The sequence below is a fragment of the Dipodomys ordii genome, unplaced genomic scaffold (genome assembly GCF_000151885.1).
Source record: "Dipodomys ordii isolate 6190 unplaced genomic scaffold, Dord_2.0 Scaffold298, whole genome shotgun sequence".
Classification (NCBI taxonomy): domain Eukaryota; kingdom Metazoa; phylum Chordata; class Mammalia; order Rodentia; family Heteromyidae; genus Dipodomys; species Dipodomys ordii.
In genome coordinates this window covers 392541-409256 of record NW_012267514.1, presented here as the reverse complement: position 1 = coordinate 409256, position 16716 = coordinate 392541, and the positions used below count along the sequence as shown (strand labels likewise).

The following is a 16716-nucleotide window of genomic DNA, read 5'->3' as shown; positions in this document are numbered from 1 at the left end:
TGTATATAATATTATATCATATATTATATATGTTATATATAATATATTATTATGTATTATACATTAATTATATAATAAGTTATACATAATTTATAATAAGCATATAGGTATACAAAATTGTTTATCACCTGTATCAATACATTTCATGTTGTATTTCAATTAAAGTGATTACCAAGATTAAATACTGAAAATTACTTTAAAATCTAATAAAATAATCAGATTCAAAGAGTAACTGAGTGCAAGTGGCTTAGACTCACAATCATAGCTACTCAAAGGGCTGAACTCTATGGATGGAGGTCCAAAGCTAGCCTGGGCAGATAAATTCAAGAGACTCATATCTCCAATTAGCCAGCAAAAAGCTGGACGTGGAGCTGTGGCTCAAGTAGTAGAGTCTCAGAGCAAGAAAGAGGAGTGAGCCAGAAAACCTAAAGCTTTCTTCTGTATTTTCTATTAATATATATATATATATATATATACATATATACATATATAATGTGACATATGAATCATGAGTAAAAAGATGCAAGTAACTAAAAACTATATAAACACAAGACTACATAAACCATATAAACACAATATGTGCAGTGAGTTCTATTTTTTATTGTGAAAATACTGTACAGAGGGTTACAATTACATGAGCAAGATAATGAGGGTCCACCTGTATCCCTATTTAAACGCTTTGTTTTTCCCTGCCCTTCCACAAATTATACCAACATGAAGCACAGTGAAAGCAGGGGTTATACCATGGGGGAGGGACATACAAAGCAACAAAGAAATAATCTTATAAATGTGTTAGAAACAATCCTTAGTCTATATTTTTATATACCAGAATTCCATTCCACTACCCCCCAAAACAGCATGTACTTTGGGTCAAGATATTCATTTATATGATGGTAACATATTTTCTGCTCACAAAATATGGTTCCATTATAACAAGAAAAGTTTATTTCAGTCAGGTGTTAGTAGCTCTTGCCTGGAATCAGATACTCAGGAGGATGAGAGCCTAGAATCTTAGCTCCAAGCAAAGGCCTTGAGAAACTTTTCTCCAATAAACCACCAAAATCCCGAAGCAGATCACTAGCTCAAGTGATAGAGCATTAGCCTTGAGAATAAAAGCTAAGGGAAAACACCCAAATCCTGAATGCAAGCCCATACTCCCCGCCTCCCACACTAACAAGAAGAGGAAGAGGAAGAAGAAGCGGGAAGAGGAAGAAGAAGCGGGAAGAGGAAGAAGAGGGAGGAAGAGGAGGAGGAGGAGAAGGAGTTGAAGGAGGAGGAGTTGGAGGAGGAGGAGGAGGAGGAGGAGGAGGAGGGAGGAGGAGGAGGAGGAGGAATGGAAAGACTTGGAAAAAATTATATTAAGTGAAGTAAGCCAGGCCCAAAGAAACATAGTTCCCATGGTTTCCCTTATTTGCAATTATTAGTATATGTCTGAGACAAGGAGAAACAGTCAGATAAGTTGATGTTAGGTGAAATGAATCCCAAGATAAGGACTCAAATGGTTTTACTTTCTTGTTCTTATTTCTAACATATTTTTAAGATGATTTTTTGTTGCTTTTTATGTCTCTCCCCCACGGCATAACCTGTTTTCACTGTATTTGATGTTGGTATAATTTGTGGAGGGGAAGGGATAAAACACGTTGTTTAAATAGGGATACAGGTGGACCCATTGCAATAATGAGATGTACAAGATGTTATGTTGAAGAACGAACTTTACAACTTTGCGGGTGGGGCATGGAGGGAGGGAGATGGGACAGGATGGTAAGGGGAAACAAAGGAGGAGGCAACAATGCTTGATAAGAAATGTACTCATTACCTTGCTAATGTAATTGTAACCCATCTGTATGGTATTTTCACATTAAAAAAAAAGAAAAGAAAGAAACATGATTCAGTTTTGTATGTCTATTCTCAGTAACAATTGCTGGATTTCTTTTCTTTTTTTTTTTGGGGGGTGGTCCGGTCGTGGGGCCTGAACTCTGGGCCTGGGCACTGTCCCTCAGCTCTTCAGCTCAAACGTAGTGCTCTACCACTTGAGTCACAGCACCACTTCCGGCTTTTTTCTTTTTGCTTATGTGGTGCTGAGGAATTGAATCCAGGGACTCATGCATTCAAGGCAAGCACTCTACCGCTGAGCCACCTCCCCAGCCCCCAATTGCTGGATTTCTGTACCATTTTCTTTTTCACCTAAGTGTGTGTCATCACTCCATGAAAGATTGGATTAGCAAGAGCCCACAGGGGCCTCAGCATTTGTTCTTATGACCTAGAAGTTGACACATATTACAGCTTTAAGGTAATGCTGAACATTAGCCATAACTAATAATAACTAGTTATGTATATAACTCCTATAACTAATGTAATTAGTTATAGCTATTATAGTTGTAATTATGATCAGTTTAGGGGCTAGGGGAAAAAATCTTCAAAGCAGAGGCAATGAATTACAATGGCAGTCCATTTAAATTAGCCATTTTGAAAAGTTTGTATGGGCTACAGAATCCTTGGGGACTTGGAAATTACACCACCTGTAGCGTTCAGGTTGACGTGTAGTTCAACTTCTGGACACCTTTGTGGCCAATGCTAAGAAGCTGTAAAGAAAGATGCAGAATGAGAAATGAAGTAGAGTAGGGTGTAGAACTCTTCAGTGTAACCAAGCTAAACTGGAACGAGTAGTGAGAACCCAGAGGAGGTGAGGAGGAAGAAGAGGAGGAAAATAGCCAAAGGAAACTCTCTAGTGAAAAATCTATAGGAGATACTCCAACCACAGTGCACAAAAATCAAACCAGACAGGAAACAACTTAAAACTAAAAACACTACTAGGTGCCCATGTCTCATGTCTGTAATCCTAGCTGCTCAGGCGGCTGAGATCTGAGGATCACAGTCAAAACCAGCCTGGTCAAGAAAGTCTGTGAAACTGTTTTCTCCAATGAACCACCAGAAAACCAGAAGTGGTATTGTGGCTCAAGTGGTAGAGTGCTTGTCTTGAGCTGAAGAGCTAAGGGACAGCACCCAGGCCCAGAATTCAAGCCCAAGGCTGACAAAAAAAAAAAAAAAATCAGCACTAAGGTTTACAAATCAAGAATCAGCATCAGGAAAAAGAGGAGACAATATGTGAAGGAAGGACTAACACACAAAAAAGCTGGATGTGTGTCTCAATTAAGAGAGTGCCTGCCTGGCAGATGCAAAACCCTGAATTCAAATATCATATCACCAAGGAAGGAGGTTGTTACAAACAATGTAAAAAATGTTTGAGGACATAAATATAATTGGATTTATAGAATTCATACATGTATCAAATATCATCTTGTATCCTATAAAGACATCACTTTTCAGTTTTCAATATGCCATAGTAAAGTAAATTTAATTCAAAGGAAGTAAACATATGTCTAACATTTAAACACTTCTAGTAAAATAGCTTATTATATACTATGAAAATTAAAGAATGTTTATATATATATATATATATATTCCTAGACAATTACTTGTAATATTGTAAAAGTACTATCATAGCATTCACTCAAATGGGATTGAAAATGTCCAGGGAAATAATTACCATTTAAATCTCAAACAAGTGGTTTTATCTTCACCATTAGTAGATAAGCTTTAATCCTGATTAGAAAAATACAAGGAGAAAACACAAGTTATTATCGTTACTCCCAGCCAAAACAATCTGGTGACAGCATTCAAAATACCTGTCATAATAGAAAACTACAGTCAAATCAGAAAAAAAAAATCATGAACTGCATCATATGTGCCATAAAATTATCTAGCTTTACCAAGAACAAATGTGTTCAAAGAGGTAAATGTGCTCATCATATTAGGACATGCTCTCTTCTGACTCCCATTTCTCTTGGCTTCTAGAATTGCACTTTGGTAAGAGGTTGACAATATTCTTATCTTATTATTTTGAATATTGTTATGTGACTGGCTCTGAGTGACACAATAGTAACACAGAATAACCCAAAAGGAAGGCATGATATTTCAGTAAATATACTATCTATGCAGTTAACATTCCTCTCAATAAAACAGCTGTAGAATTCAAGTTTTTGGAAAGATGGAAAACATTAGGGATGGAAATTGAGGATTCATTGCCCAAGCTGAACCAGTAATGTAATCAAATGCTACTTCAATGATTTTTAACAGAGAAACTTCAGTAAGTTCATTGATAGATGGATTCAAGTTGTATTTCATTGTATGTTATGATTTCTTAATGTTATCAATAGGTCACACTTATGAGTATTATGTCAATAACAACATCCTGGATGTTATATTGTTCTGTCATGAGGGAACCTGGGTAAAATAATGGACATCCTTTCATATTGTTGCACGAAATTCCAAATAAACTTTGAACAATATATTATAACATAGAACTTCATTATAATCAAGGACAGTAAGATGTTGGGCACATTTTTATAAAATGGAAGTGGAGGGATATTAAACATGTTTAGATTGATCTGCAATGGAACCAGAGCACTGACAACCTAAGATGAATAAGATTTAAGCTACCAGCAGAACTATGTTTATTGCAGCATTATTTACCATAGCTAAGATATAGAACCAACCCAGATGCCCCTCAGTAGATGAATGGATCAAGAAAATTTGGTATATATACACAGTGGAATTCTATAACTCCATCAGGAAGAATAACATTTGTTAGGAAATGGAAAGACTTGGAAAAAAATTATACTAAGTGAAGTAAGCCAGGCGCAAAGAAACATAGGTCCCATGGTTTCCCTTATTTGCAATAACTCGTATATGTCTGAGACAAGCAAAAAAGGTCAAAAGCTATGTATATATGACCAGATAAGATGATGTTAAGTGAAGTGAACCCCAAATAAGGACACAAGTGTGTTTTTCTTTCTTGCTATTGTTTCTAACCTATTTATATGGTACCACATGATTTATTTGTTGCTTGGTATGTCCCTCCTCCACAAAATACCACTACTTTCATTGTATTTGATGTTGGTATAATTTGGGGAGCAGAAGGAAAAAACAAATTATTTAAATAGGGATTCAAGTGGATCCATTGCAACAATGAGATGTACAAGTCATGTCGAAAAACGAACTTTATAACTTTGGCAGGGGGTTGGGCGGGGGAGTCGTGGAGAGGGGAGGGCAGGGATGGGAAGGGGAAACAAAGGAGGAGGCAACAATGCTTGATAAGAAATGTACTCATTACCTTGCTCATGTGATTGTAACCCCTCTGTGCAGTATTTTCACAATAAAAAACTTATTAAAATTTTTTGATCAACTTGTATAACCTCTTAATTGGGCAGTGATTAGCTTCCTGACTGTCTCCTTCACATCTTTGTTCCTGAGACTGTAAATCAGTGGGTTGAGCATGGGGATGACCACGGTGTAAAAGACAGAGGCAATCTTGACCATCAGCCATGAGCTTTTGGTGGTAGGAACACAGTAGAGGAAAAGAATCGTGCCATGGAAAATGGTAATGGCGGTGAGGTGGGAAGCACATGTGGAGAATGCTTTGTAGCGCCCCCCGGAGGAGGGCATTCTCATCACCGTAACAAAAATGAACACATAGGAGGTAAAAATGATCACCAGACTGCTGATTTCATTGAATGTGGCAAAGGACAAAAGGATTATGTGACTAAGGGAGGGGTCAGAGCAGGACACAGCAGCAATGGCAGAATGCTCACACACAAAGTTGTTTATAAACTTTGTCCCACAGAAGTACAATGTCAATAAAAAATACACAAATATGAAGGAACACACCAGACCCCAAGAGTAGGATGCAGCCACCAACAAGGAACACAACTTCGGGGACATGGCAACTGTATAGAGCAGAGGGTTGCAAACAGCCACAAATCGATCATAAGCCATGGCTGCCAGCATGAAGGTCTCAGTTACGGCACAGGTACAGAGAAAGAAGAATTGACTGACACAGCCTGCAAAGGAGATGCTTCTGTCCTCCACAATCAGGTTCTCCAGGAGCTTGGGGGTGATCACAGAAGAGTAGAAAAAATCCACAAAGGACAAGTGACTGAGGAAAAAGTACATGGGGGTGTGGAGCTTGGGATTGAGTCTGATGATGAAGATCATGCCCAGGTTGCCCAGCACGGTGATGGTGTAGATGGTGAGGAAAACCAGGAAGAGTGGCCCCTGCAGGTCTGGATATTCTGAGAAGCCCAGGAGGATGAAGCTCACCCCAACAGTCTGATTTTGTTTGATCCTATGGACAAAATACAATACTTGATATAATAAGATCAAAGCTAGTATTAGACATAGAGAAAGGAAAGAAAGATGTGAGCAGATAGGAGACTCCATAGGTCAGCCCTGAGTGGCTAGGCAGTAGTTGACATTGACTTTGATATCATTTACAAAATGAATGGCAAAGTCTTGTTTCAATTATTGAAAGAAAAGCCAAGACTTGCAAAACAGAAGAACAGAATATGCTACATGATACTGTACAGAACATATTATACTATATCTCGTATAATAAACCTAACTTGCTCCCAATAAAACTATGTTAGGGCACTGTTGAATATTTTTAAATCAGTGTCAGTGATAATGGTGATATTTATGATGAGGACATCATACTGCTTTTCTTGTATATTAGTCACAGTTCTGAGGACAAGATAAGGTTATTTCCTACTCTATGGCTTTTAGATATTTTCCTGATGGTCTGATTATAAAATGAGCAAAGAACATCAAGCCCAGCAGCCAATTATCTATGCACAGGACAGCCTGCCCACATTTACCACTCCTTGGATAATGTAAAGATGCTAGACAGTAATCACAGATGTCTGATGTTAAAGCACAACTCTGACTCCTGTAGGCTTTCTCCAGGCCATTATTATTAAAATACATTTGACCTCGTTGATGAATTCAAAAGGACCCTTAAACTGCTGATATTCTGAAGGCAGACGCTGCCCTTGCCCTGGTGGCCCAGTAGAAATCCTAGGAATGGTGGAAAAACAGTCATTCATGTGCATGAGAAAAATTTTTTAATTGGAACTACTATGATCCTGCATGTACATGAGGGACTGGGTCACGATAGATGTCAATACTGTCCTCCCTCTCTGCGAAGCATTACTTACCTTAGTTCACCTAAATGCAGACACCCTGCCCACATTCCATGGCTGGCTACTTAAGTAGCCAATTCAGCTCATTTTGGCAGCAAGCTTGGACAAACCTTCATTATTGATATCAGTTCCTGCAATGCTAAGTTCACTTAAACATTATTTATGAGTGGCCTTTTCTCTCCTGCTTTTCATCTTTATCAGTAGTAGGATAGACTGAGTATATAAACACAGAAATATGATGGCAGACTATGCCAGCCTTGGAAGAAGTAAAACAACCCTCCATTCTGGCAGTGGAAACAAAAGCAGTAGTAATAAGAAAGCAGATGAAGATCTCCAGATAGTGAGGAATAAGGAAAATATAGGAGCAGCAATGATGGAGAAAATGAAGGCTGTGAATAACTGAAGATGAGAAATTACAGGCTCTGGTTATTAGAAGATTTCCAGAAAGCTTCCCAGTGTTCATGATCTTGGAGATCAGACAGCCTCAGACTAAGAGCTGTGATATTTGTCCCTATACTATTGGTGATGCCACACATGAGACCTATACCAGAGCAATGGCACTACAAGATTCTGCCATTGCTGTTGGATGCTTATTGCAGGATTCACTGCCACTGAGAGCTGAAGAATGAAAGCAGCCAAGTTCTGGGTCATTGGTGTCTAGAGCCCACAGGGGCCCCTGTAATCGAAGTGAATAGAATCAGAAGATGAATAATAATCCTTTAGTACTCATACCTTGGATGTATGCAATTCTGGGCCTAGCCACAATGACTTTGTCACTAAAAGGATTGGGATGACAAATTCTTGAAGACCTTTAGCTCTTTTATTCATTATACCTATCTAGGGAGAGTCACGTGATTCTAAACCTCTGACTGGTAACAGTAAGACTCCTTACAACCATGAAAACCTGTAGTTGTTTCCTTCTACCTAGATTTACTAAGAAGTATTCACTGAGAAGAGATACCTAAATCTCCTATTTTCTTCACAGACATAATGATACTATTTATTTAGACATGCCAAAAACGATATAATGTTAACTTGTTTTAAATGCTGAATTTTTAACTAGCTCTATTTATTTGCTCTTCAGAGTCTTTGAAACTCCTAGTAACTTAATGGTGAACACATTCTGGAGATGTTGTATGTGGAATACATTGAACATCTTCATCATGCTTAACTTATTTTGAAATTTTTAAAGGGTTGTTCATTTTTATTGGTTTTGTTTGTTTGCTGATATACCTTAGGTGGTGTTCAAACTCAGGACAATGCTCTTGGTAGGTAGAGTCTCTGCAACTTGAGCCCCACCCAGAATATTTTTTTGGAGGGGGTCCAGGTGTGGGGCCTGAACTCTGGGCCTGGGTGCTGTCCCTCAGCTCTTTAGCTCAAGGCTAGCGCTCTACCACTTGAGCCACAGCTCCACTTCCGGCTTTTTGGTTTTTGCTTATGTGGTGCTGAGGAATTGAACCCAGGGCCTCAGGCATGTAAGGCAAGCGCTCTACCACTGAGCCACCTTCCCAGACGGCAAAACATTTTTTGTTACTTCATTTTGTATTGTTCATTTTGTTATTTTTGTTCAAATGGATTCTTTTGACTTGAGCTAGTCTGGACCACGATTCTCCTAATTATGTTTTCTGTGGAACTAGAAAGATAAACATATGCTATTACAGTCAACTATTTACTGATTAAATGGAATCTCCAGATATTTCTTTTGATCAACCTGTTCTCAAACTATGACATTCATGATATATCACCCTGAGCATAATGACTACTGTAGACATGAGTCACAGAACACACTGGAAAATTATATTACTCATTAAAATATGATTACAACTAACGCTATGCAGTGATAAAACAAGTAAAGTAATAATGACTGAACATCTTTACATTTTACAATAGGCATAGTTTCAGAAGATTTATAACTGAAAAACTATCAAAACTCTCAAAATATTAGAAATGCATCATATTTTCAATTATTGTTTAGGATGAGTTCTGCTATGTTTAATGCTCTGCAAACATAAATGTAAAAGAGAACCATCTCAAACAGGAAGCCTTAACACACTCATATGCTCCAAGTCATTACTGTAGTATTAAAATAAAGATACTTTCTGATAGTATTCTGAACTTATTAGAATACACATATTAGTATGTACTTAAAGGATAGAACACATAGCCTTTTACTAATAAATATGCAGGATTATAATGATTTAAAGATGGCCTGGGAAGGTGGTTCAGTGGTAAATCTCTTGCCTTGAATGTGTGAGGCCCTGGGTTCGATTCCTCAGCCCCACATAAGCAAAAAGCCGGAAGTGGCGCTGTGGCTCAAGTGGTAGAGCACTGGCCTTGAGCTGAAGCTCTGAGTGACAGCGCCCAGGCCCAGAGTTCAGGTCCCACAACCGGATGCAATAAAATAAAAATGAAAAATAATAATTATTTAAAGGTGAGTAGGTTCTGTGGTTATAAAAGTGCCTAGAAATATTTGGCATTCTTACACATAAAGGAAATACCAATTGAAACACCTGGCTCTCAAGCATCAAACTAACCATAGTAACAAAGCTGAGGAAGAGCCAGGGATAATATAACCTTAGAAACTCTGGGGTAGGGAACCAAACATCACAGTAAACACAAGGGAAAGCAGCATGTCAGATTCCTAGATACATTCCTAGTTCAGTAAATTATTCAAAGCTGAGTTTGCTTGGTGTATGCTTCTAGCAATTGGAAGAAATATATGAATATGGAAAGGTCTTCGACAGTCTGGGTGACAGGAAGACTACAGTAAAAGAAAACCCAAAATTTACTCAGTATTCCAGGTATCATTGTGAAAATGATTTTTATAATATTTTCATGTAATAGATCCAACTTTAAAAATTTCCTCATGTTAATTAGTGAAAATATGAAATCTCTTTTCAGTCTGATTTGGGACAACTGTCTTAAGCTACATAGTGAGTGTCATTACAGTAACAAAGTCTTCACTAGTGAGCATGAATTTCGCTACATAGAGACCTTATTCATATTGCAAAATTGGCTCTCAAATACTTACTTCATGATTATGATGCTTTAGACTTCCAAATTCTGTGGTAAACATTCCTCATTGTCTCTTTTTGTAGAGTCAAACAAAGTTTTAAACCACAATTATAAAATCTTCATTCTATCATTTACTAACATAATTGTTCCTTTAGTCTACTCAGAGATTATAGAAATTTAAAGATGATCATTATTATTTCCCTATCAGCTACAAACTGTCACTTTATTTATGATACATGGTAAATATAAAATAAAAAATTAGAATGGATTCAGGATTTAACACCGCAAGTTCCTTGGTAAAACTAACTGTATTTGAATGCTGTTGGGAAATACACATCTCCTTGATCCTGTTAAAGATCACTAGGTCAAAATATTTTGTCTGTTCGAATAAAAATAACAGAAACACAGATTCCACTCACCGAAATACAGGGGCAGCTGACTGAGGCATCTACTGAAGAAGTATTGGTAAAATTAGTAACCTCCAAAACTATCCTTGCTTATTGTGTAAGTAAAAGTAATATCTCTAAACCAGTGGAAGCAACAGTAGACTCAGGTGACTATTTCATATGATATACATTTTCAGCCTAATGATGCAATTCAAACAAACTAGTCAAATGATTACATATAAAAAATGAAAAGGAAAGGAAATACTGGTATGAACCTTTGTCATAAATATAAATTATCATAACCTCTGGGGATGTGAAAACCAGGGAATATCACTGAAAATTGTCAAAGGCAACAGTTTTGTGCAATTAGATATACCAGAGTCCCAGGGGACAACTTAGTTTTGCAGAACTTCCCCAAAGCCCTGGAGCATTTGGGTGATCAACTCCACTCATTAACCAAAATTATGAGATGTAGTTGTCCAAAAGGAAAAGTAAGCTATTAAAATAGTCTCCATTGAGCCAGGTGCCTGTGGTTCAAGCCTGTAATCCTAGGTATTTAGAAGTCTGAGATCTGAGGATTGAGGTTCAAAACACACCCAGGCAGTGAAGCCATGAGACTCTTTTATACAATTAAGTATCATTAAAAAAGAAATGGTTGGGCTGGGAAGGCGGCTCAATGGTAGAGCGCTTGCCTTGCATACATGAGGCCCAGGGTTCATTACTCAGTACCACATAAGCAGGGGAAAAAAAGCCAGAAGTGGCACTGTGGCTCAAGTGTTAGAGTGCTAGCCTTGAGCTGAAGAGCTGAGGGACAGTGACCAAGCCCAGAGTTCAGGCCCAACGACCAGACCCAAAAAAAAAAAATTAAGGAAAGAGAGAAATGGTAACATAGCTTAAAGTGTTAGAGTACAAACCCAGAGCAGGAAAGCTCAGTGACAGCATTCCAGCCCTGAGTTCAGCCACAACATCTGTAAAACTATGTAATTATCTATCTATCTATCTATCTATCTATCTATCTATCTATCTATCTATCTATCTGTCTATCTGTATTATATGATGTAGAATATATACACATTTGTTTTATATACAATATATGTATGATAGACACATATATTGTACACATATGATACATATTATGTATGTTATAATAGTTATAATATAATGTATTCTTTACATATAAATATATAATTCATATAACATTTATGTAATCTGCTGAGTGGTAGAGTGCAGGGATAGATATCACTATTAATTGTATTCATATTGAACATTTTTGCCTATATTGCCACAATATATATGACTGAAATTTTTAAAAATGCAATACTATATTTTGCATAGTATATATAGTATATATAAACAATATTCAGAAACTATATTACTATATTTATTTATATCTATGAGAATAACCTACATTTTAGATTTTGACATTATATTGAGAATTGGATGTTCTAAGTCAACCCTAGCTCCAACCCTAGTATACCCATTTCAGTATGGCTTTCTGACCAGATCAGGAAAACTTCTCTTTTTCCAGGTCCATCTGTTCCCCAGATATTAGCAGCTGTGTGTGACTGACTGAGGATGGCCACTAGGTTGATGTTTAGTGCCAAAACAGTCACTATTGCCATGGGTAAAGAGAACTAAATAGTGAATCTCATTTGAATAATTGGAAGCCTGCAGAGAAAAAATAAAAAATAGCAAACCTGAATTGCCCAGCCTGAATTGCTATATTCTACTGTCATTGAGGAAACTGTATAAAATATAATTGATTTGCTGTATAATTTTCTTGAGAATAAAAATGAACCTAAAATTACATAGATAAAATATTCAAAGAAAATATAATTGATCGACACTTAGCTACATTGGCACAAATGGCAAAACTAAAATCATGAACATATACTTGCAAAGTATACAACATACCCTTGTGCATACAAAAGACTTATAATAAAGCCAAAAAAAGAAAAACCTATACAACTGGATATCTTGTGGTAGATTACCCAGCTATGTGCAATTAAATGCAATCACATTGAGCAGTAGCTCAAGCTCTTATATTAAATAAAGGAAGAAAAGGATATTAACATAAAACTTCATGTAAAAACAGATGAAACAAAGACTTAGTTTAAATCCCCTGAGATTACACTTGTAATAATATTTATAAATTAGGAGCTGGATTTTTTTTAATACTAGAAGGAAGTTACATAACTAGGCAAAGTGAAGGAATAGAATACAATTGTATATTCATTTGCGATTCAATCAGAGCATCAGACTCAACTTTGATGACATATTGATTGGGAAGTGATTAGCCTCCTGGCTGCCTGCTTCACATCTTTGTTCCTGAGACTGTAAATCAGTGGATTCAGCATAGGGACTACCACGGTGTAGAAGATAGAGGCAATCTTCACCAACAACCATGAGCTTTTGGTGGTAGGAACACAGTAGAGGAAAAGGATGGGGCCATGGAAAATAGCAATGGCAGTGAGGTGGGAAGCACAGGTGGAGAATGCTTTGTAGCGCCCCGCAGTGGAGGGCATTCTCATCACCGTGACAAAAATGAAAACGTAAGAGGTAAAAATGATCAGTAGACTGAGTATTTCATTGATTATAGCAAAGATCACAATAGACAACTGACTTACAGAAGGGTCCGAGCAGGACACAGCAACAATGGCAGAATGCTCACACACAAAGTTGTTTATAACTTTTGTCCCACAGAAATTCAAAGTTAACAAAAAGTATATGAATACAAAAGACCACCGCATGCCCCAAAAGTAGGAGGCAGCCACCAACAAGGAACAAATCTTTGGGGACATGACCACTGTATAGAGGAGAGGGTTACAAACAGCCACAAATCGGTCATAAGCCATGGCTGCCAGCATGATGGTTTCCGTTATTGCACAGACACATGCTAAAAAGAACTGGCTGATACAGCCTGCAAAGGAGATGCTTCTGTCCTCCACAAGCAGGTTCTCCAGGAGCTTGGGGGTGATCACAGAAGAGTAGCAGAAATCCACCAAGGACAAGTGACTGAGGAAAAAGTACATGGGGGTGTGGAGTTTGGGATTGAGTCTGATGATGGTTATCATGCCCAGGTTGCCCAGCACAGTGATGGTGTAGATGGTGAGGAAAACCAGGAAGAGTGGCACTTGGAGGTCTGGATATTCCGAGAAGCCCAGGAGGATGAAGCTCACCCCAGCAGTCTGATTCTGTGTGATCCTATGGACAAAATTCAACACTCGAAATAGTGAGATCAAAGCTAGTGTTATTCATAGAGAAGGTAGAGGTAGAAGTGAGATACTGGACTCAGGGATGGAGTGTTGGTGAATAAACCAGCTCCCTGTGGCTCCATTAGTCAGCTGTAGAAATTGATTTTGGTGTCTTTTACAAAATGAATTAGAAGGACTTGTTTCAGTTACTGACACAAAACTCAAGCTTGGAAAATAGAAGAACAGCATATGCTACACTCAATTTTATAGAATATATTATAATATCTCTCCTGAAATAAACCTACCTCTTTATCTGTGGTACAAGATAAAACTATTGGTAAAGCATTGTTACATACTGTTAAATCATGGTTAACATTTATTGTGATGCTTACAAAAAGAACCTCTTCCTGTTATACTTGTAAATTAGCTACAGTTTTGAGAACAAGTTGTTTTTTTTAACTACTTGATGGCTTTTAGAACTTTTTCTGATGGCCTGACTACATGAAGCAAAAAACTATCTATCCCAGCAGTTAATTGTCTACCATTGGCCAGTCTAGCCACATTTATCAATCCATGGGCAACATAGGAAGCTAAACAGTAATCATAGGTGTCTGCTGTCAGAGCACAGCTCTGGCTCCTACAGGCTTTGTGCAGGCTATTATTCTTAACAAATAAACTGCAGTAGATCTTCACCTAGTGCATAGATCCAGATGAGCCAGGAAGTGCAGGGGTAGCACTTCCCCTGGTGGCCCAGTTGAAATCCTAGGATTGGTGGAAGAAATAGTACTTCATCTGCTTGGGAAAAAATGGTGACTTGAACAAATATGGACCTTCGAGCACTTGAGGGACTATGTGATGAGGAATGCCATTACTATCCTTCATCTATATAAAGTATTACCTTATTTCACTGAGAAATATGTGGGATTATAATTATTTAAAGCTGAGCAAATTCTGTGGTTATAAAAGTCCAAATACAACTGGGCACCTGTGGCTCACACCTATAACCCTCGCTACTCAGGAGGCTGAGGTCTGAGGATCGTGGTTCCAAGCCAGCCCAGGCAGGAAAATCTGTGAGACTCTTATCTTCAATAAACCACCAGAAAACTGGATGTAGTGCTGTGCCTTATGTGGTAGAGCATTAGCCTTTGGCTAAAGAGTTGAAGGACAGGGCCCAGGCTCAGAGTTCAAGGCCTAATACAGACAAAAAGAAAGGGCAAATAAGACTTATCCTTCCTGGCCACAAAGGAAATGCCAATCAAAACATCCTGGCAACAATCATCAAAATAATAATAGTAAGAAATGCTTGGGAGGAGGCTAGAAACATAGAACCCACACTTTTGGGTAGGGAACTAAAACTCATGGCAAACACAGGGATATTAGTAAATCAGTTTCCTAGATACATTCCTACTAGTGTAAATTATTCTAAGCTGAAATAGATGACTTATGCTTCTAATAATAGCATTGGAAGAGCTGTAATATGTATTAAGATGGTATTCCAGGTTTCATTTTGCAAATGATGTTCCATAATATTTTTAACATGATATTTGTAACTTTAAGGATTTTGTTATATTTAATTAATGAAAATACGAAATCTTTTCTGTCTGAATTGTGGCAACTTTCTAAATCTAGATATTCAGTGTCCATACACTAACACAGTATGTCTAGTGAGGATGGATTTCTCTATATAAGGCCCACATTCATATGGACAAATTTGCTTTCACTTACTAAACTCATGGTTATAATGCTTTATTCACCCAACTCTATGGTAAACATTCCTCATTGCATTGCTGTGGAGAAGCACACTTTGATGTTTTTATCCACAACTACCAATTTGACAATGTGTTTGTTTCTCTCACCTCTGAGAGATTAAAAGAAAATTAAAGATGATAATTTTCCTATCAGCTGTAATTATCACTTTGTTGATGTTTCCTGGTGAATATAAAATGAGAAAATCATAATGGAATCAAGACTTAGCACCCTAAGTTCCTTGGTGAAACTGACTGTATTTGAAGGCTGTTGGGAAATAAACATTTGCTTCCTGGTAAAGATCACTAAGTCACAATATGTTTTTTCTATCAGAATAAAAATAACAGAAACACAGAGTCAACTCACCGAAATACAGAGGTAGCCGAGTGAGGCATCTATTGAAGAAGTCTTTGCTAAGATTAATAAACTCCAAAACTACCCCTGCTTATTCTATAGGTACAAAAAAAATTGTGAACCAGTGGAGTCCACAGTAGACTTGGGTGACTATTTCATATGGTATATTTTTCTAACAAAGTAAGTCAATTCAGAGAAACTAGTCAAAAGATTACATACAAAGAAAGGAAATACTGGTACCAAACTTTGCATGAATATATATCACCATGACCTGTGGGGATCAGAAACCAGGGAATATCACTGAAAATTGTCCAAGCAGCAGTTTTGTGCAATTAGATATACTACAGTCCCATGAGACAGCTTAGTTTTGCAGAACTTTCCCAAAGCCCTGGAGCATTTGGGCAATCAACTTTACACATTAACCAAATTATGAATGCGTATTTCTTTATAGGAAGATGTAAATGTCCAAAGAGGAAATGACCTATTGAAAATTGCCTGCATATAGCCGGGTGCCAGTTGCTTACACTTGTAATCTAACAATTCAGTAGGTTCAGATTTGAAGACTAAGGTTCAAAGCCAGCCTAGGCAGGAAAATCGATGAGATTCATATCCCTAATTAACCATCAGAAAACTGGAGATGGCATTGTGTATCAAAGTGTTAAAGTCCTTGATTTCAGAGATAAAACTCTGGGACAGAACTTAGGCACTGATTAGACTAAGACTTCACAACTGACATAGACATATATGACCAATATATATATATATGTATTCCACATATATTTGTCTATATACATGTATGTGTATATACATGTAATATATATATTATATACATATAATACCTGTATAATCGTATATATGTTATAATATATAAATACATAATTTATATGAGATAAATATAACATGCAGAGTGCTAGAGTCCATATATATATAACATGAATTATTGTATTCATATAGAATTTTTGCATATTTTATCACAATATGTAA

The 16716-nt window shown here is 37.2% G+C and overlaps 2 protein-coding genes across 2 annotated transcripts; both read right to left on the bottom strand.

Annotated features, from left to right (window-relative positions):
- Window positions 1-5241: 5241 nt before the first annotated feature.
- LOC106001431 (olfactory receptor 5D13-like) lies at window positions 5242-12060 on the bottom strand. The gene is made up of 3 exons (XM_013036522.1): window positions 11916-12060; window positions 6828-6912; window positions 5242-6184 (listed from the first exon to the last, which is right to left on the bottom strand). The coding sequence occupies exons 1-3, from the start codon at window positions 12058-12060 to the stop codon at window positions 5242-5244; spliced, it is 1173 nt and encodes a 390-aa protein (XP_012891976.1).
- A 639-nt stretch (window positions 12061-12699) lies between these two features.
- On the bottom strand, window positions 12700-15773 carry LOC106001430 (olfactory receptor 5D13-like). The gene is made up of 2 exons (XM_013036521.1): window positions 15745-15773; window positions 12700-13642 (listed from the first exon to the last, which is right to left on the bottom strand). Exons 1-2 carry the CDS (start codon window positions 15771-15773, stop codon window positions 12700-12702), a joined length of 972 nt encoding a protein of 323 aa, XP_012891975.1.
- Between the last annotated feature and the right edge of the window lie 943 nt (window positions 15774-16716).